We start from the raw sequence: 22,648 nt of genomic DNA on the forward strand, positions 1-22,648 counted from the left end.
TGCTATGGCTTGCTGAAAGCAATACTGCTTGCTTGATTGCACTGCTGCCAAGTGATACTAAAGCATGAACACACACGCATATTATATATTAAAATACACTCTTTAAATTGATCGCATCGTCACTCACAATCTCGTATTACTGTTTATGGGGGGGTTTCCCATGCCCTCCCTCACACCGTGGTATCAGAACGGCAGGGAACGGAACACATTACACAGCAAGGGTGTGTAAGCCTTAAGGCCGGAAAAATGAGGGCGGATCCCCTGCTGCACGAGGCAGGTGTCAGAGAATCAGTGCTCAAGTTGCAATGCTCAGCACTGGCTTTTGGGCTAAGCTTCTAGGCGCAGGTTGGCATCTCACGAGCCAGCCGCGCAGTCTGCACAACACACCCTCGGCCCCAGAACTTTGACAGGCGCCATAAAAACTCACCCCCGCAAGCCTCCCCTTTTGTCTGCCTCTGCCCTGCTTTTTCCATTAAGCCTGATGTTAATCTCCTGCCGCCGACCACGGGTCACAAAATGGAGCTAATTAGGCTGCAGCCCGCGAACCGGGTGAGACCTTCGCTAGAAGTTAACAGTCGCGGCCAGCATAATGGGCGGGGGGGGTAGAAATGGGGTAGTCAGGTGGGGTATGGGGGGAGGCGGGAGGGGTTAAATAACTTACTAATACTTCAAAATATTAAATAAAACTTACAGAGCTTCTGGATGGGTCCGACGACTAACGACTCCCGCCGTCCGGTCCAGCGCCAATTCCTGCAGCTCCTCCTCGTCAACTGGAAACGAAAGGCCGCCTCGCTCTGGAAAGGCCGCCTCCCTCCCTCCACCAATCACAATGCTGGTGAGGCGCTGGGGAGAGCGCCCCAGCCGCGCCATTTTCTCCCGCATAGAGAAACATGGAGAGTGGGCGGTCGTGCTTGAGGGCAGGGGGGGGAGTGGCTTACCCACTGTTGTGGGTATTGACTGTTTGGTCGGCTTAGGGCCGACGGCCAAACATTCAGTATCTACAACAGTGGGTAAGCCACTCCCCCCGCCCTCGAGCATGACCGCCCACCCTCCCGCCCCCAACCAAGCACAGAGGCACTTCTGCTTTCTCGCAATGCGAGAAGGCAGAAACATAAATGGTCGTTTTTACCATTTATGTTTCTGCCTTCTCGCACCGCGAGAAAGCAGTGGGGCAACGCCCCAACGCCCTAATGGGGGAGCCGCCACTGGGTGGGTCATCAGGCTGAGTCAGACTGAGTCAGATCTCGTGCGCCCCGCTCTCCGGTCGTATGAGAGTGAGGGGCCCTTTGACAATAGACTCACTGACAGACGGAGTCATTGTCAAGACTAGCCTCTCAACTCCCGGACTCCCCTCAGTGCCAGCCCGGCCCGGTGGGCGTTGTGACTCGTGTGAGCCATGGGCGGGCCCCACGGCAAACCTCTGCTGCTCCAAAGAAGCAACACAAGTAAGTCACGGTTAACGAGGTGCCAGAGAGCCGAGCCCATCTGATCGGTCGGGACACGACCTAGCCCGCAGGCTCCACTCAACAGGCTGACATTGAATACAGTGAGAAGTGAGCGGCTGACGTCACAGTGTCACACAGTGGTGTACTTTAGCTTAGAGATATGAATACAGTTTTTATTTGAATCTGGTCGTTTCTGTGCTAGGCTGTTCAGATGGCTGTTCAGATGATCTGGGAGAGCCTCACTTACGAGCCTGTACAGTTTACCATCCTGCCCGTTGTTTATTACCAGGCAACAGTGCCCACTCCCCGCGGTGCCTGTGTCCCAGCCCCAGCCCCACCTTGACTGATGCATGACGCTCCGTCCATTAATGTCATTAATTACCGTTGCCTCGTGTTCACATTTCTTAGTTGAGGAAACTGAAGCTCGCTGTGTTAAATTCATTGTTCAAGATCACACAGTCTGTCAAGGCGAGGAACTGGCCTCTAGACTCAGGCAGAGGCACTATATCCTTTGATTAGCTGTGAGCAACATGTGCACGGAAAACCATGTGAGTGCTGCCCCTAGAATGTTTTTTTAAATTTACTATTTCATTTAGGTTTTCTCTAATTTAGAGCACCATATACCTTTGTGCTATAGGAGACAGCTTAGGTCACCTATATAGATGAGTGCTTCCTGAACCCAGGCTTCTTGGTTCTAAGCCTATGGGTCACTTGCTAGCTCCATTGATTGTGATAACTTACTTGATATGTTCACTAGGCGAAGTAGAAATTTGCACTTTTTTTTTTTTTTTGCACACAGGAACATGTACAGTCCATTTCTACTTATTTAGTAATACTTACCGTCGGTCTCCTATGCACCGTGGCGCCTTGATGTTGAATGGCACAGTATCAGAACTCCGATGGGCATTGCGGTATGTCACTTTAAAGCACGTGAAAATAATAGGCGCTTCCTAGAGCCTCCATAGAAGGTGTTTTTAATGAGCATAAGTACTAGTGACGCTATGAGTGCCTTGTTTTGTGGAGCACAGAGCCTAGTGATAGATTTTGACTTTCAAAATTTGAGCTTGTAAATTGTAGGCCTAGGTTTTAATGACCATACTCTCTTGAGTAATCAAGTCTTGTTGCTTCTGGAAAGAGTAAAATGCCTATAACAGCTTTGGTGCTCATGATGAGCTGGGCTCGTCATAACCGTCGCGGCCCGCCCACGCGCGATTGATTCCCCGCCTGTGCGGGAGAATCAATCAGTGGGCGGGGTCGTGACGAGCTCAGCTCGTCATGAGCACAGCTCCACTGTGCCTCATGACGTGCTGGGCTTGTCACGAGCACAGCGCCACCGCCGCCGCCCCCCCAGCGCCACGGGGGAATTACCCCCGCGTGGAAGGGGTTAATGATTGTTTATGTGCAGGAAGGCACACCTTCAATCATTAAATAATGAATATTTGCTACTTCTCTGTGTCCTGCAAAATGCAGCACACATAGAAGTAACAAATCGCCATTATCGATTGTGAATCCGAGCAAATCTTCCTGGGTGGAAAAAAATACAAAAAACTGTAACGTTGAACTCTATGTCTGCTGTGAAGCGCTCTTATGTCTTTGGGCAAAGTTCACGCTATCTAAAACGGACAAAAAAAATGCAGATTCTGCTGCTCAATCATGCTGTAATCTCCTCCTCAAAGCATTAAGGAAAAAACATTAACGTTTGATGTCCGAAAGAGATACCCATCTAGTTGCTAAATTGCACAGTGTGAAACTGAAAAATTGGGGAAGAATCCCGGCCTCCCTGCGTGACAAAATTGCGCAATTCTAAGCCATACTTCACCAAGCCACCTTCATGGTCATTGTCCCATATGACAGCACCTTCAAATTCAAGGGTTCTGGATGTGCCCTGTACAAAAACATGTTCTGATCGAACACATTACAATGTTGCTCCAAGCATAGTTGGAATCTCAGCCACATATAGGATGCACATGACAGCTAACTTTGCTCTTAGTTAACTGGTGCCATTGTCGGCAGGGGTGTAGGAGCCTCTCAGTTCATGTTTAAAAACTCACTTTTATTAATACTTTTCAAATAATCTGATGTTCTAAGGTCAAATGCTTCCACATGTAAAATAAACACAGTTTTTGAAATTTTAAAGCTACTGTCTTAGTTTAACATGATGTGTGATGCATGATTTTCAGGCCAAATATTTTCAAGGCTCGGCTCATGCATGGGCTCTGATAGCCAGACCTGATTCTTGGCTCCTCTCTACCGGTGAATTTGTTGTCTTGTCCGCCTTTAAGGTAATGGCTAAGGCTGCGCTGCAGAGGTGTGCGTGTTGTATAGGCGCAGGCAGGTTGAAGGTTAGGGCTGCAACAGTTTCTGTGGTAAGCAGACTCATGAACCAAGCCAGGTTAATTCCCAACCATAAGCAACTCAGAGATGTTATCAAATCATCCCCACCCCACACCACACCCATGCACCTTGGTACTGTGGTGGTTGAATGAAGGTGGTGTGATGCTGCTTCTGTTGTCTTCTATTGTATTAGCGCATTGGGTGTTGGAAGAAGAGAAAGTTGAAGTGCCATTGGTGCCAGAGAATGTTTAGTGTGTTAAAGGTGTATGGTTAACCAGGTGTTCTCAAAGTGAAAATGAACAAAAAGGCGACTTGCTCGGTGAAATAAATTATTTGCCTATGATCACACCGTTTGATCAAGTATGAGAGCCGGGATTGACCCCAGATTCTCCACTTTCACACACTGCAATTAACCAATAATATTTAGATGTGTATTTCTTTCTGTTGACCTCCTATAAAGCGAAACCCTAAAACATAACAAAATCCCTGTGTAGTTGTCATTGCACTGTTTCTCACACTTGACCCCAATAGTGGCTCAAACAGCCCAGTAATGGCATGGATATATGATACACTGGAATTATGAGATTGTGAATTGCTAGGGGTTTTGTAACGTAAAGTAAGATGTCCATCATAATCAAATCATCATCCTCAAACACTCCATCCCTACCACTGCAAGCTCTTCCAAGGCATTTTCTATAGCTGAGCTCATTTCTGTAATTTATCCCTCTCGAGGTAGGTGAATAGTGATTTGATTTATTGTAATAAAGGTTGATTCTCATAGTTGTGTACACAATACTATACAGTGTTAACATACAGAAACTAATATATGGAATAAAACAACTCTTGTATACTGTTTATTAACAAAATGGCTGTTGAGGTCAGCTGCAAACAAGCGTCAAAGGAAAATATGTCTTTCCCTATTAGAAAACCCAAAGATTCAAAACTTTGATCAATATTGGATTTGATCACCAGAAAAGGAGTAACAGAGATCATCCTACAGGTTCTAATGGAGGCAATAGAACAAAAGGGTTGTCTGATGCTGCTCTGTCTAGCAGTGAATGCATATGCTCACATTGTTATAATATCCCATTGCAGCTGCGTTTCCCTGTGCCGATGATAGTCTGCCATTGTTAACATTACTGATATGTCTTCACATGCTGAGTATTCATTTCATACTGAGGTTAAAGATTTTTCTTCTTATGTTGGCAGTTTAGGCAACAATACTTCCTTGGCTGCCCTTGCTGACTGTTCATCATCCTGTGATGACAATACAGCCAGCTCTTTTTTGGGGAGTGACATAATAGAAGCACTTCAAATCACAGAAACTAAATCAGATACCAACATCAAAATCCCACAAGGCAAGTGAGTTCTTGGCAGACGACATGTCACTGAATCATTATAGTGACCCGGTGCAACCAACACTTCAAAGTTCCCCTTAACTGCATGCCGTAGGTTTAATGGAAATTACAAAACCCATCATGGGTAGAGTATTCAGTCCTTAAAGGTGCTGTTTATGCAGGCATTTTAGCGCTGGTACTGTGGGAGGAGGAGGATATGAACCTGGCAATGTTGCATTCATTGATACTGCCTTAAGTAAGTGGGAAAAGCTTACTCGTTCTTTGTCCAAACATTCACAGTCAGAGAAGCATAAACAATCACGTATTGCTTGGACCAACTTCAAAAGATTAGATCAGCCTACAATCAGTTTCTTCCATACTAGTAAGAGGTGAAGAGCAGGAAATTGAGGAGAATAGACAACATGTGGAGCAGCAGCTTAAGGTAGTATGTTTCTTAGGCCATCAAGGACTTGCATTCCGTGACACAGATAAAACTGAGCATTCTCACAATAGGGAAAATGTCATTGAATTGTTAGAGATGATTTCTTATAAAGATGAGAGGTTAAAAGCAAAATTGTCCAGAAGGTGCGGGCCCTATACCACTGCTGATTACCAACATAACATGATATCTGTGGTGGAAAGGCTTGTCCGTGAGCGTATTGTCAAAAAAGTGACAGAATATTTTGTGGCAATGGTTGATGAAACCAAAGATGTCTCACATAAAGAGCAGCTGTGTTTTATTATCCGCTTTGTTGGTGGTGATGGAAATGCTCAGGAGAATGCACAAGGGTGTTACCATATGGAGAAGTTAGATGCCTCCAGCCTTGCCACAGCCATTGTTGAAGCAGGACAGAAAGCTGGACTTGACTGGAAGAAATGTGTTGCACAGTGCTATGATGGAGCATCTGTTATGAGTGGTTGTTTTCATGGTGTCCAAATAAAAATAAGAGAGATCACAAGCAATTTAAATACACTGCCATGCCCTTTGACTAAACCTTGCGTTTGTGCAAAAAGCAGCTAACATACAACCAGTAAAACATTTCTTTTTCAACATTGCAAATTGTTTATGTTTTTCTTTCTCAAAGTTCATCAAGGCATGAGCTCTTTGTGAATGCTCAGAAAGAGAGTAATCTGTATGTAATGGAGCTAGAAAGGCTTGCAGGTACGAGGTGGTTTTATTGGTACTCCTATGTTAGAAAAGTACAGATGCGACAAAGAGGCTAGTTCAGAAGCCAAAGGAATTCTTAAGAACATTGAAAACTGTGGTTTCTTTCTTACATTGCAGTGTATGGAACTCATTCTCAGAAAGATTCACAGTCTATCCGAAGTACTACAGAGAAACGACCTTGACTTGTCGAGAACATGTGATCTAATTAAGTCAACAAGAAGTGATTTAGTGAAACTCCGTCAAGACAATCAATGGACCAATTTGTTAAGTCAGGCTAAGGACTTAGCAGATTCGTGTGGAATTGAGATTCAAGAACAATCCAATCCAAGGGCTCTACCTTGAGACACCATAAATTGAGTAACAAACGTACAGACTATTTTGTCAGTACCTCTGTAGGGAAAAGATCCAGCCATTTTGATGTTTTTGAAAGCTGAGCTCCACTGTCTGAGCTATTAAAGCAGGAAGTTTATTGCTCTACTTTGAATATATTAATAAATGAGTTTGATACTCCATTTACAGACAACATAGGTTTCATGTCTGCTATCAGAATGTTCAATCGAAAAAGCTAAAAATATTTTGGACTCTTCCTCAGCACTAGTTATTGTTGACAAATGTCCAGGGGCTTTAGTAGGCCAAAGTCTTCTACAATCCAAACTGGAAACTGCAAAATCTTATCTTTCAGATAAGAATGTGAGAATGGACTGGGTATTCACTCTGTCAGGCTGTATCTCATGTATCTACCAGGAGCATTTCCTCAGGTTTTGGATCTTTTACATCTAGTTCTTACATTACCTATAACTACTGCTACAAATGAGAGATTCTTCTCCTGTATGAAAAGGGTAAAAAATGATTTGCGCAATAACTATGGAGACAAGAGACTAAGTGATTTAATGATGAATGCTAGTGAACCTAATGAGGTTAAGCAGCTTCATTTGAATGAGGCCATCAACAGATTTGCTGACATGCGCCACCGGAGGTATCTTCTTAAAAATGAGCTGGTCCTTTCCCTCATTCACAGAAGCAGCCCCAGAGAAGCAGAGAAGCAGCCTCACACTTTGTCAGGCAAACAACAGTCACTCTTTAATCAGTCTCTATTCCCCTTGAGGCCTATAACACCTGATGAAATCTCCCAGTGATCACAGAAGCCAATAGCCTATGCAGGAGCACGAAGACAGCTGCAACTACGCAACTATGCAGTATCTGCCTTCCCCTGATGGCCGGCAAACAACAGTTTGCCTATGCCACCTGAAGATATCTGCCAGTAAAATCTCAGGAGCCAGTACCCTGTGCAGGGTCAAGAAGACATAAGCTGTCATGCTGCCAAACAGTATTGGCCATCTGATGGCTAAGCAAGCAACAGCTATTTCGCTGTCAGTCGCCTCTTCTCACCAAGAGGCATATACCGCCGGAAGATATCTGACGGTGATTGCAGAAGTCAGTAACCTATGCAGGGGCACAAAGACATTAGTTACGAGGCTGCCAAGCATATCCACCTCCTCCATATGGCTAGGAAAGCAATCTGATTTGACCTTGAACCATTTGCTGCCCGAAAACATTAGCCAGTGATATCCTCTGTAGAAGCAAAACAACAGCATCTACCGAGCATCCATGCAGCATCGGCCTTCTCCTGATGGGCAGAGAAACCACAGTTACTCCTCCATCAGTCTATTCCCCTTGAGGCCTATGCCACCTAAAGAAATCTGCCAGTGATCACAGAAGTCAGTAGCCTATGCAGGGGCAAGAAGAGAGCAGCCACCACGCTTCTAAGCACTATTGGCAAAACATCAACTTGCTGCCCATTTCGTTTCTTTCTGTCACAGTGGATATACAGCCCCATCACCTCAGCTTGTCATGTGTAGAAATATGGAAACAGTATTACAAAGCAGCACAATAAGCCACCTTGATTTCCTGTAGCCAAGCACTTGCTGTCCGCCTATTTGTTCTCTCATCAAGACTGGCAACTATAAGCCCAGCCATAATTCTTTTTACCAGCCAGTATCCTTTTCAGAGATCTGCATACCATATCTGTGGCACTGCCGGCCTGCTCTGGATATCATATTGACGGAGCCTCAACTTACCCCCAAGTCAGTCTCTACATTGGAGGATGCCCCAACCATCACTAGAACCAGCTGCTGCTCATACCAGCAGATACACTTCTAGATATGGGCCTTGTGAACTCTTGGCCTCTTTCTATATGCCCAGTCAGCGCTTTCTTCTTTTCAAGGAAGCTGACCAGCAGCATCACTTCTTTTTTTTTTTTTTTTTTTAATATTTTTATTAATTTTTATATCTGTTTACTCCCCCCCCCCCCCAGGACAGGTAAACATATTGTACATTAATATCATGAACATTGCATTATGATTATCATTTTTAAATAAACATTAAGGGAAAAAAATATACAAAATATATATATATACCATGCTTCACTAAAAAAACAATTAAAACAATAAAAAGAAAGAGAAAAAAAGATCCATGACAGCAATGATAATAAATCAAATTTGTAAGTCTCGCCAGAGTGTAAGTGGAGTCCATATTTTCAAGCCCCTTTCGCGTCTTCTTCTACCTTTCCGTTTATATATGGCTGTCTCAATGTTATGTACTGCTAAAAGCCTGGCTAGCCATTGTTAAATGTGGGTGGTAGCGGATCCAACCAGGCCGAGGCTAGACATAATCGACAAACAGCCATGGCAGCAAATATAAAATCATGACCATTCTCAGGATTATCTGAGTCTTCCAGCCCAATTACCAGTGCCGCTGGTGACAAGACAACCTTTCTGTGAAGAGCAGAGGTTAAGAACTTCTCTATGTCTTGGATCAGAGGCACTAGCACTGGGCAAGAGGCAAAGATATGGATGGGGTCTGCTTTAAATAGATTGCATCTCGGGCAGCAGGTCCCTTTACCAGTTCCCCATTTTGCGATCTTATCAGGTGTATAATAGAGAAAGAAACAAGTTTTATAAAATTGTGCCTGAAGTTTGGTAGAGATAAGAATGGTTTGTGCTAGCTGATAAGAATGTAAAAATTCTTCTTTGGAGATCTCAAGTTTGCTTTGACACCTTATAGACGTTTTGTCTAAATCATCAGGGAACTTGTCCAACAATAGCTCATAAACTCCACCAATCGAGTGCTTTTTAGGATGTATAATGGTCTCTATTATCATAGATTTTTCCCAGAGTGTTCTTACTCCAGATTTGTGCGTTAAAAAGTCTCTAATCTGGAGATATTTAAAAAAATCCCGCCAGTCTAAACCAAATTCTTCCTTCAAAACTTCAAAGGATTTAACCCCCAAATTAGTATAAAAATCACCTAATTGGATAATTCCTAGATTATGCCATTTATAAACGCAATTATCTTTAAAGATAATTGTTGGGAGATTTGGGTTATTTAAAACTGTAGTGTAATATGAGAATCGTCTTATTCCTAGCACTTTTTTAACCGCCTTCCATACCTTGAAGCAGCTATCAAGAGTCTTGAATTTGACCTTTTTATGGTAGCTGTCATGTAAGTGCCTCCAAAAGTAGCCATAGCAGGAATTCCCAACAAGTAAATGAAAGATTGAAGCGGTATGTATCTCTGTATTATTCCCCCCTTGTAATAATTCCTTGCTGTAAAGTAGTACGCATGACCAGTAGTATCTCTTTAAATTGGGAAGTGCTAACCCCGCTCTGTCTTTAGGGAGGGTAAGATATTTATATGCACGACGAGGTTGAGCATATGACCATATGAATCTAGAAAAGATACGTTCTATTGCTGTAAACCATTGGTTTGAAAACTCTAGACAAACTGTCCTAAATAGATATAGTATCTTGGGAAAATACACCATTTTAATTGCGTTTGCTCTTCCAATAATGGACAGGTGGAGATTGTCTAGTCGTCGTAGATCTTTTTGCATCATGTTCAGCATTGGCTTAAGATTTATCTCCACAACATCCTCTAATTTGGAAGAGATTGTAACACCCAGATATGTTGCTCCCTTCACCACTCTAGGATCATCCATCACAATTTTTTGATTTAAAACAATTTGTGTCTTTCCTTGATTTAGCGCATATCCTGATACCCGCCCAAATTCTCTAGCCTCGGCCTCAATGTTCAATATTGCTGTTATAGGATCGGTAGTAACTATAGCAATATCATCAGCATATGCTAATGTTTTTGTTGTATATCCCTGTAAAATAATAGGAGTTATATGATTGTTTTTCTCCAGGTACCGAATGAAAGGATCTATATATATTGCGAAAAGCAATGGCAAAACAAGGGCATCCCTGACGAGTACCCCTAGAGACAGCGATTTCCTTAGTCAGGCTTCCATTGACAGATACAACAGCCCTAGGGTTATTATACATTTTTTGTATCGCCTGAATAATCTTTATTCGAAATCCCACCATCTCCATTGTCTTCCAGAGAAACTGCCAGGAGACCCTATCAAAGGCCTTCTCTGCGTCCAAAAGGATTAAAGCCATAGGATTTCCTGTAATTTCTGTTCCGTCCATAAGTGTAATAACCCTCTGGATATGATTTATCGTTGATCTTCCAGGAACAAAACTGTGCTGACTTTTGACAATAACATTATGTATTGCAGGTGCAATTCGATTTGCCAAGATTTTAGAATATATTTTAGAGTCAGCATTTATAAGAGTTATTGGACGATATGATCCTAAATGTTCTGGAGGTTTCCCTTTTTTGGCAAAAATCACAATTTTGGCCCTGAACCAAGAACTTGGGGGTTCCCCTCCGGAGAAGATATAAATGATCAAGTCCCTGAAGATGTATTTAATTTCATCTAAAATATGTCATAGAACTCTGAAGGGATACTGTCTAGACCTGTTGCCTTTCCTTTAGGGAGACTCTTGACTGCGGTCAGTACCTCTTCCATATTCGGAGTTTCTTCTAGAGCCAGCTGTATGTTTTCCTCAAGCTTTACAACTTCACAATTCTCTAAATACTTTTCTATTTCTGTGGTGTCTCTATTATTATTGTCAGTATATAATTCTTTATAGAGCCTCCAGAATGCTTGCTTGATCAGCTCTGGGTCTTTTAACTGACCTTCCACTGGATCTACAATCTCCATTATTAAATTAGCATTGACCTGTTGACGCAATCGCATCGCCAAATGATGGCCCACTTGCTCATTAACTTCGTATATTAATTCTGTTTGTGCCGTGGCTTTCCGTATTGCCTTATCTGAGAATATATTAGTGATTGCTGCCTTGGCTACTGCTACTTGAGCTAAGGTACTGGAAATATCCCCAATTGTATCTGTATTGCTAGTGTTACTGATGAGTGCTGCTTCTGCTAGCATAAGCTCATCCTGTAACCTCCGTAACTCTTCTTTCTCTCGTCTGTTTGCTCTAAGTGAATATGACATAGTCTCCCCCCGGATCCCTGCTTTCAGTGTGTCCCAGACAACCTCTATTGAGGTACTATTAATATTTTCTACTAGAAACTTGGGTATCCAGTCTTTCATATGAAGACAGTACTGAGGGTCATTCAGTAAAGCTTTTTCAAATGACCACAGAGTAGACTCTATTTTAGTTTGCCTAATAGTCAATGTGTAGAAAAGAGGATTATGATCAGATAGTACTCGGGGTAATTTAACAATTTGGGAATTCCTAATTAATGAATTTGAGAGTAGAATATAATCAATTCTGGCATGCGTACGGTGAGGATTTGAATAAAAGGTATAACCAAGATCACCAATATTAGTGTTTGAAGTCTGCCAGCTATCTACAAGACCATGTGTAAGACACAGATCTTTAAGAGAACGAAATACCTTAGGTTTACGTCCTTTATATGCCCAGTCATCATTCAAGGACCAGTTGGTAGGAAGGTTTATATTGAAGTCCCCACAAAGAAAAATCGGAGGGGGCCAGTGTGACAATTCATTAGAAACTTCATCGAACACCACGGGGTCGTCTGTGTTACTCCCATAAATAGCTCAAATTGTCATTTTTTGCCCTATTTGATAGCTGCATTCAGTGATAGCCCAGCGGCCAAATTTATCAGTTTTGGAGTTATTAAACACCAATCCACTCCCTTTAGCCAAAATTGCAACCCCCCGAGTTTTAACACCTTGTGTAGTAGCACACATCAATTTGTACCCTAGTGTATTTAACAACTGGCTTTGGGACCCTTCAATATGCGTCTCCTGCATGCATACTACATTAGCTCCCCAATTCTGTAGCCCTATTGAAACCATTTGCCTTTTCTTAAGGTCGTTCAGGCCACAAATATTCAAAGATAGTATTTTTATCACCGCCATAGTACTAGTACGAAGTTGCCATATGTTATATCCCCGACATTCTGGTTTTCTGTGATCCCTGTAAGTATTTTCCTTTCCCTTTTTAGCATTGATCTGCTGTCCTTTGTGTCTATCCTGTCCACCCTTCCCCCCTCCCTTTCCCCCCCCCACCCACCACCACTTTTGAAGGTTACCTGGACCTGTCTGGACCAGGGGTGCAACATCTGCGCAGGCGGGCCCTGCGATCTAGGCTAGTTTAATGTAAATAAAACCTTTATCTTTTATAGATGACCCAAACTCAAATTTTTCTAAACATTTAAATTTTCCCCCAATCCGTTCAGTCATTCCGCCAATAGTCCATGTTTCAAAATGTTATTCTTACTCTTAAATTCAAATTACAATAGGTAATTAGTCCGATATATTCACTTTACTATGAATCATATATCTAATTTAGTTTTCCTCCCTGGATTTCCAGAGGCTGTCTCTGTGATTTCCCGAAGATAATCTTCCGCCAGTATTTCACTATTAAAGCTTCTTGTTGCACCTTTAAAGATAATTTTCAGGCGTGCCGGATTTTGCAGGAATACTTTTGCTCCAATTTTTTCAAATGGTCCAAATAGCTGACGCATTTTCCATCTTCGCTCCACAGTTGCGTGAGCGAAGTCTGGTCTGGCGAAGAATTTGAACCCCTTATACTCTCTTTGGGTGGTCGGTCTTGCAAGGTCGTAGATTTTTTCCCGGAGGATAAAATTCCCAAAATAAACCAGCATTGCCCTAGGATATTGATTTTGCTTGTTAAAATTTTTTGATAACATTAAGGGAAAACGGTGAGCCCGCTGAATTTCCCTTTCCATATCCCAGGCTGCCAGTTCTGGAAATGATGATTTGAGTAGGTTAATCATTGCCCCTCTAGCATCGCTTCCTTCAAAATTCTCCGGGATTCCAAGCAACCTTAGGTTATTTCTTCTGGATCTGTTTTCATGATCCTCGACTTTGGCCATAAGATCCCTTATTATGCCATCTTGTTCAGTTTCCTTTTTTTGAAGTGTCATGACATCGGTCTCAAGATTCTCGGTACGAGTTTCTACCTTAACCATTCTTTCAGAGATCTCGGAACAAATACTACCCACTTTCTTCACAGCACCTTGTAGTTTTTCAATAGCCGTGCGATTCTTTTGGCTCTCTTTTTTCACATCCTCGTGGAAGTTTTTTATTGAACACAGCACCTGGCTTAATGAGGGTTCAGTCATTTTTTTTTGTTGGTGTCTTTCTTTGTTTCCTGGTACACCCGGATATTGACGTGATATGTCTTCTGATGATTTAATTCTTGGACTTCTCCGGGAGGGATTAGATCTACTGTTGACATAGTCCGTGTTATTACCAGGGTCTGTAGTTTCCTCTTTCAGCACAATTTGTTCTCTTTTGTATTTTGACCTCTTTTTCCCTCCGCTCCTTTTTTTCCTGACGTTGTTTTCACTAGATAATCTTGAGTCATTGGATCCAGAAATCTCCAGGGATACAGCTCCCCTTCGTGCACTTGGACTGGATTCTCTTAAACTGCTCGATTGACTTGAATCACTAGAGATAGACATCCCTGTTTCATATAACTCTGATTCAGACTCTACGTCCGAGGGAGAATGATTAGCTAAATATACTTCTTCCCCCCCTGGTAGTTCTTGCAAGTTCGGAGAGTAGGAACGAAGGATCAGCTCCTTCATTTCCTGGGGTATTTTTTTTTTTATCCATTTGTTCCATTTGCTCTCTCTGATTTAATGTTGCTGTGTCTGTCTCTATAAATGTCCTAGTCTCTTCCTGGGTCACATTTAATTCAGCATTCCAAGTTCCTTCGCCGGTGTTTGGAATTAGACTTTCCTCCAAGTTGGTTGGGAGTATGTTTTCCTCCAGGTTCCTAATCTGCGTTAATTTCTGTATATTTTCCCCATTGTTTGTTGCATCACTCAGGCGATCCTTAGGTAGGGGGCTGAATATATTAGAGATTCTTGGTTGTGATGATTCAATTATGCCAGTTATGCCAGTATTTTTTGCGGTTGCTTTTAAATTTTTTATCGTCTGTAGTCTCTGTGCTTTTTTAGCCATTAGTTCCAGTTTAGCATCTTCCTCTGTTATCTTCCCTTTCTCCTTCCTGTTGCCAGCCTCTTTTTCCTTTTCTTTCTCACTCTCTTTCTCTTTCTCTCTCTCCCTTCGTTTATTTTTTTCTCTTTGTTTTTCCAGTTTTTTTCCATATTCTTATCTTTACTTTTCCCTTTTTCTTGAGCTTTATCTCTTGCCAAGTCTTTTGCCAGATCTTTTGCCAGATCTTTCTCCTTTATTTTAGTTCCTCTGGTTTCAGGGCCTTTATGTCTATTAGTTGTATGTTGGGCAGGTACCCGCTTAGTTTCTGTATTCTCGAGGTCTTGTAGATTCAGTACTTCAGCCTGTAATGATTCACCTGTTTCGCCCCCCTTTTCCTTGTTAAAGGCGGCGTTATTTGTCATCCCAGTTTGTGTTTTCTGGCCCTTTTGTTCTTTTCCTTTTACCTTTTCTTTTTCCGTAGTGGGCCTTTCCCCTCTGTCCTCCTTATCCCTCTGGTTCTCTCCGGTGTTCTTTTCCATGTCTGAGGTCTTAAGGGGCTTAGGGGGCGTCGCAATCCAATTTGGATATATTGCTGGCGTCAAAGTACCCCGCCTGTTTCCACTCTGGAGCTTTCTCTTGTATCTGTACCCCCTAAGTTCCCTTTGAAATTTCACTTGGAGTTTTACCTGGGATTTTACCTGTGTCCTAGATAGAGGTATAGCCCCATATACAGGTATAGAGACAGTATTAATCACTGTCCCAGTCCCAATCCCAGATAAAAATAATGAGATATGTAAGTCAGGTGTGGCGGATAAAACAGAAGGAGAGTCCCAGGTATCAACTTCTACTCTAAATGCAAGTCCAGATCTAGTTTTGATGCTATTTCCACTCCTAAGCACCATCACACTTATAATTGCAATCACTTTCTCTTTCCTTTCAGCTCCTCTTTCATTTCCCCCAGAGTAGAGTGTTTCCCTGGCGTCTCCCTAGCAACAGGTCACGTGGAGCGCTCTGTAAACACGCTGTACGCTGTACGTATGAGATTATAAAGCCGCTATCCTCCCATCTGCAGATGACGTCTGAGAGACGAAGGAGGCTGACGACGGAGAAACTCTAGCCCGGCCCGGATAGAGGAGGACGGACGAGCAGGTTTGCTGTGGCAATTGATTTTAGTCTTCGTCTTCGTCAAGGTCTTTTTTCCCCCCCCAAGAAGGAGAGAAAGGAGAGAGAGGAGAGAAGGGATCAGAACGCGCTATCGCGCAAGCGTGGGGGTCCTGCCGTATAGAGGGGGCTTGAGAGGATAGCTCTCAGATTGAGTGATTGAGAGGAGGCCCGATTATTGTAATCAATAGTATCAAATGCAGATCAGTTCAAAAAGTAAGACAGTCAATAGACGATAATCAGTAGTAATAGCCAAGGTAGGGCCTTATACTGAATACCGAATACCGAATAACGAGTACCAGTGGCAGTAACAATATAAAGCAATATGAAGCAGGTATGAGGTAAATGTAAAACAACTTGCGGCTGCAGTTAGCGTTTTCATCGAGTCGGGATTTCCATACGTTTTTCAATATTCTTGGCGATATTACACGGAGCACCAGATAGTTCAGCACATAGTTCGGCAATGAATCAACACAGGTCTCTGGGTCGATAGCTTTTGGCTTTTTGCTTTGGCTTTTTGCTTTGCTTTTTGCTTTTTCTCCCCTGCAGCTCCGGACGGTAACAATATATCGAGTCGAATCACTGTGTCACTGTGTCACTGTGTCCTCAAGGAAAGCACTCTCAAAGTTAAACTGGCACAATCCCCGGTGAGTGACTTCAAATGGCATCGGTTCCTCAAAACTTCGGTATTTTTTCCCGGAGATACAGGATGCTGACTACTGACTGCTGGATGTATAAGCGCAGGGAGATATAAAAGATGTAGGTGTAGAGTTATAAAGGTAGGGTGTACGACGGGGGTCTTGATGAGGTCTTGATCGCTTGGTTAAGCTGTATGTAGCATTTTTCCTAGTAGGGTAGAGTAGTAGAGCAGCCCAGTACCCAGAGCACCGCTGCTGCGACCGCTCACGCTGACGCCATCTTCCTTCTCAGAATCGCTTCTTAACAATAATGCAGTATCAACATGTCCATGTGAGTAAAATCTGCCCACGTTTTCTTAACACTCTTTAAATTGTTAATGCAGATATTGAGCAACACAATTAGTGAACCAGTGAAGTGCATGTTTTATGTAGAAGAAATTAATGATAGTAAACCTGGAAAGATTTAATGACTACACAGGTTTAGAAGTATGCATGTGTTAGACTTGGCATCTTTTGTCATGTTTCCCCTGTCTTTTTGCTTTCTGACCTCCCAGTTTTGACTCTGTTTTTACTGGTTTAGTGCCTCTGAACACTTTCTCACTGCTGTAAAGTGCAAGTGCTCCTGTTGTAAATTGTTGTTATGGATTGGTGATTCCATGATTGTTTATTTGATTTACTTGTGAGTCCCTAGTACAGTGCACCGTGTGTGCCAGGGCCTGTAAATCAAATGCTTCCAGCACTGGTTGTGCCACCCACACAAGCAGCCCTTCAAAGGTAACTCAGACCTGCAACTGCAGAATATGAACACAGTTTGTTACATGCAATATCGACCTGGCAAGTGCACCCACTTGCCAGACCCTAACCTTCCCTTTTCTTACATGTGAGTCACCCCTAAGGAAGGCCCAAGTTACCCCTGTGGGCAGGGTGCAGTGTATGTGAAACGTATGACATGCCCATATGTGTGTGACATGTCCTGGTAGTGACTTACAGTGAATTTCATTTTTCACTACTGAAATGCTCTCTGTCCCATAGAATTGAATGGGAGTTTATTTATAACATTTTATAAATATAACTTCCCATTGGGACCATTTAGGAAGATAAAGTTTAGTATGCCTGAACTCAGAATGTTCAAATGCATCTTTTAATGAGGGTGATTTTTACATTCTGTGTTTGAAAATACCACTTTTAGAAAGGAGGTATTTTCTTGCTTAGCCATCCAGTGGCCTCTGCTAGGATGTGTATTGACTGTCTGGCTTTGGAGTGACAGGGGCTGGGGATGTGCAGTGGCTTGAGAGAGTCTGCCTTGGATAATGCTGTCTCTGGCTCCTGCTGGGAAGCTGGGCCAGAGAGGACCAAACTGGTTTGGGCTAAGCACAGACACTCTGCCTGAGAGGACAAAGGAATTTGGAGTATAAATATTGGGGCCCAGATCCCAGAACTTTGGAACTCTTTTGGAACCAAGAAGACTGCCAAGATGAACAGCTGGAGAAGCTGTGAGAAGAGACTACCACTTTGCTGTGTGCTTTGCTGTGTGGGCCTGCAGTGGCTGCTTCTATCTTGGGCAGTGTAAGGACTGGAATGAACTTTCTGCAACTTCCGTTTCGTGAGTATCTCCAAGGGCTTGAGGTAGAGCTTGCCCCCTGTTCAAGAAGTCTCAGGAACAGCAAAGACTTCAAGTTCTTCTGCCATCAGCACTGGGGACTGTGTGTTTTGTGCTGCAACAGAAGAAAAAGCAACCCAACACCTTCTACGACGATGCTGCCGACTCCGTGTCCTGAAGGCACCGCAGAGGGCACCGCCGCACGCTGCACAGCAATCCCTGGTCTCATCAACGACGCCACCGAGCCACTGCTTGCACCGCTACCTGTGGGCACCGCACTTCGTACCACCTTGCTTCACGACGCTGCCTTGGTATCCTAGACGACGACACTGCTTGCACCATGGTTCGAGGGCACCACTTGTAAGTTACACGACGCACCGTCCTCATCCCACACCGACTCCAGTTAAACGACAACGCCTCTGCTTGCACCATGACCTGCCAGCACCGCGACGAGCACCACATCACTTTGCACCGCAGCGCTGGGCAACCGTCACCGAGTCGCTGCCAGCACCACGATCTGAGGACACCGCACCCTGCACCGCTGCACTTCGCACCAAAGGCCAGATGCCTGTCGCTGCTCCCGACTTCAACTGCGAGGAGTTTGATCTGCAAACGCGTGTGTCTTCAAGGGCCCAACGACTTCTGCACTGACCTCCGGAGCCGACGCCTGCGGACGCTGGATCTTCGGGGCTCATCGAGAGGTCGCCAACGCCCTGCATTTCTAAAGGTACTGTTTTGCAGGTCTTCCCAAACCGTAGCTGGCCCGCTACGCCGCTGTCAGCCAGAACTGTTTGGATTTGTTGTTCATGACGACGTGATAGCCCCGGACAAAGCTATTGACTTCAAGGAACTGTATTTCAAGTCTATTTTCATTACTGAAGATTTCTAAGAACTGCATGGTGGATTTTTATAGTTTTTGGTCTTGTTTTTGATATATATAAAAATATTGGATATTTTTCTAAACTGGTGTGATGTCCTTTTGTAGTGTCTTCATTGTATTACTGTTGGTTATGTGCAAATGCTTTACACACTGCCTCTAAGATAAGCCTGACTGCTCGTGCCAAGCTACCAAGGGGGTGAGCAGAGGTTATTGTAGGAGTGTAACTCCCTTATCCTGACTTGAAGGATGGGTCCCTACTTGGACAAAGGTGCAAACCCTTGTCAACTAGAGACCCCCATTTCTAACAGTATACCATGTCATGGAAAGGAAGGTTGCTGGGAGAACTTGACCTGCATTAATTAGCACTGTTATCTATGTCCTAAGACTTAGATTTAGTTACATGGTACTCTTAGTTTCTAAACCAAATGATAACGTGAACTTGTTTTAAACATTATAGACCCATCCACCTTCCCATTTTATAAGTTATTTGATATTGATAATGGCTGATTAGAACTTGACTACTGTATTCTCCATTGTTGTGTACTATTTGATAGGTTCTTATTCAATGCGACATTATCTTAATTGTATATCTCAAGATACTACCCGAAACAATGTATACAGCTGCATTTTCAATATGATTTCAAGTTTTTTCTGTTTATACTATACTTCTTTTCTATCTGTAGAAATGTTCCAGCCTCTGTGTGTGATGTAAGTAACCAAAGGTTAGATGCGCCACTTCCTATGATAGCACCAGAAAGGTCATGCAATGTCGCTTCCTTTGATTTCATGGGGGTGCAGAGGTCAAGTGATGTCACTTTCTGTGACATCAGGTGGGGTAATATGGCATGTGATGTTGCTTATGCTACCTCTGGCATTTTGATGAATTGGCATACATGGTTGAGTTAAAATTGAACTGCACTGTGGCAAATATATGTTAATATGGAAACATGTTTTGAGTTCCGGAACCATTTTGTAGCATGGGACCGCTGTTCACTTCCATCCAAATCAGCATGCTGTAGCCCAGTTGCTATTGATGGAGCGGTGATTTGAAGAAGAAACCCGCTCTTCATGAGTACCCCCGTAACATATACTAATGTTAAGTAAATAGAATACTAATGTGCACCTATACATTACATGAGGGTAAACCGCTTCGCAATTTGCATGAAAATTAATCTTAACCAAATGTAAATAACCGAAGATGTAATAATATGGCGAGTAGAATGTGTTGTGAATGGCTTACACGGCAAATTGTACGCATAGTATATTAGAAGGCATGTCGCGTGATGCTTAAGTAACACTAATTGCAGTTGCTTTTACTTATGCTTTGTTGAAATAACTGCTAACTTGGCTCTGGGTAAAGGAGGGTGGTTAACAGTGAACGTTTCATTACCACGTTATTAATAAATGTTTGTTTTCAGTTCTTTTAGTAAATGGACAAGTCCCCATGTTTTCTAAAGTTGACCAAACTGTGATGAGTGAAACTTGTAGCGCGCACAAACCACGTGCCATTGTGAAAAACTTGCTGAGCCTGCTGAAAGAGTGTGATGCGGTGAAGGACACCATGTTTGACAAGCAGCCAACTTCTGTGTTTCTGTGTGAAAGTCTGCGAATTTATCAAATGTATTAACTTTGTCCTCATGCTGTTACAATTTCCTCATGAGAGAGTAGGGATGTATATTGAATAGGTGGGAAACGAAAATGAACAATGGGGTAGGTAAAGAAAGCATAATCTAATATGGAATGATCATCCACCCCTCGTTTTAACCAATCCTATAGCTAGAATGGGTCACATTAGCAACTTTAGTGGGATGGACATGTACGAACAGGGTATAAAGTATTGGTGACTAAGGGGTGGGGTCGGGTCAGTTGTCGTCGGTATCCTTGATGCTGTCTGGTTGCGTTAGAGAGGCCTTTAAGGGAGATGGGAGAGTGAGGGTGCGATGCTGATTGTCGGGTTGCAGAGAGTCCTGTCATTATCCTGATCTAAGACTTGATTCCTGGCACTCCCTTGCCGCTACCTAGACCTGGGTGGTGGTTTTCCTCATTCCTATTCCCTTGGGTTGGTATTATTGCTAACTCGAGAATTCAATTGATCTGTGCTTTTGTCTCTTCTTCTATCTTTCTGAATGATTTTGAATTGATGACTATTGTCTGATGTCTCTTCATCTATCCCCTCCTTGCGACAAATGTATTTGTTGAAAATGAGTATTTGCTAGATGATGGTTAGATTGTATTCTCTCTCATGAAGTGTTTATTCTCAAATTCATGCATTAAGTTAGATAAAATGTAACAACTCACAAAGATGTTGTGGTTATTTGTGTCTGACAACGAATTTGAAATGACTATTGAACTTCAATTAATCAACTAATTGATCCATCGATCAAGTAGATGAATAATTGACTTAAGTGATGAAATGAAATTTTGTATAGATCTGTGACTATGCATTGTCTGTGAAGGAAACGCTAACTTGACCACCAGCGCAACAGGGACAACTGGGTGTATGTGTATGGGCCACAGTACCTGAAATTCTTGACTGCTCGTCCCTGTCTGAAATATTGGGTTTGTGCTGGATTACTATTAAAGTGAGTTTAAACCAGGAGTGAACACCTTCAAGTCAAAAGCTTCGATCCTTGCCAGATTTTCAAGACAACCACTGGCAATGGGTTCCATTTGGATATAGTGTATGGAGAAGTATCCAATGTGAAATCAGGTATTGATACAACCCTCTTGGACATAGTGGGCTGGACAACCCTAATTTAAAGTAAGAACACATACATATTTGAACACTTTCAGCAATTCCAAGCTGTGTATGCTTAGAACTGTGGTGGTAAATACTGATTCGAACACTTACCTCATACTTCCCGGATGTAGCACTAATCCTGAACGCCTTTGTAAGTGGATTGGAGTTAATGATGAAGGGGAACCCAGCTGTCAGCACCGCTGTTGTGGGTGTCACAGTAAATGTGAAAACTGAAGTACCTGCTGGGCTGTTTTCATTAACATTGACTGTATTGGGCAATCCAACAAACTTTAGACTTCTGCCTCCTGAAAATAAAAACACAGAAATGATGTCTGTCTTTGCGAATTATGTTATAATCATTCCTATACCTGTGGTTGTCCAGGCACTTGCAAAGTACAGACAGGTTGTGATCATTAGAGCCCTAAGGTGAGGAAGAGATTGGGCCTGGAGGTCCTAGCATACAAACCCAGCTATAAACATTCATGTGTCAGGCACAGGACATTCACAAAGCGTTGGGTAATAAATAGTCATGCATGGTATTATACCAACACACTTCCTGGCAGGCTTACAAAATGGCGGCTCAGAGGGTGGATGTTAAGCCAGCCTGGTGTTCCAGTGTACTATTGCAGAATACAAGTGCTTATCTCAGTAGGAACTTCATTCAGTATCTTCACCGGGGCAGGGCCGGCTTTGGTACTGGTGGCGCCCGGTGCGACGATCATTTTTGGCAGCCCCATGCCCCATGACCACCTCCTCGGACTCTCTCACTACCACCGGGCAAAGGTGCCCCTCATCTCTCCAGTCATAAAATATTGCTAAACACAGTGTCCCATCCACAGGTCAGCGCCCAGTGCGGCTGCACCAGTCGCACTGCCCTAAAGCCGGCCCTGCACCGGGGCATCAGAAGAGCATACAATGTCTGACTGCATCCACTTACCATGAGTGTGCCGCAGCATCCCTTGCCAGCGCTTTTCTGCTATGGGAGAGAACCCCAATACAAACAAAATGACTCACACTTGGGCTGAATATTTGCA

At 43.1% G+C, this 22,648-nt stretch overlaps 1 protein-coding gene and 1 pseudogene across 1 annotated transcript in view; one reads left to right on the plus strand and one right to left on the minus strand.

The window, feature by feature from the left end:
• The window catches only part of CDHR3 (cadherin related family member 3), a 280,029-nt gene that overhangs the window by 248,781 nt on the left and 8,600 nt on the right, over positions 1–22,648 (minus strand). The window contains exon 2 of the mRNA XM_085654140.1: positions 21,726–21,919. Coding sequence (XP_085510266.1) covers positions 21,726–21,919 — 194 coding nt within the window. The remainder of the gene's footprint in view (positions 1–21,725; positions 21,920–22,648) is intronic.
• Positions 5,655–6,718, plus strand: LOC146856115 (zinc finger MYM-type protein 6-like; annotated as a pseudogene).

This window comes from Triturus cristatus, chromosome 4_1 (assembly GCF_964204655.1).
Source record: "Triturus cristatus chromosome 4_1, aTriCri1.1, whole genome shotgun sequence".
Lineage (NCBI taxonomy): Eukaryota > Metazoa > Chordata > Amphibia > Caudata > Salamandridae > Triturus > Triturus cristatus.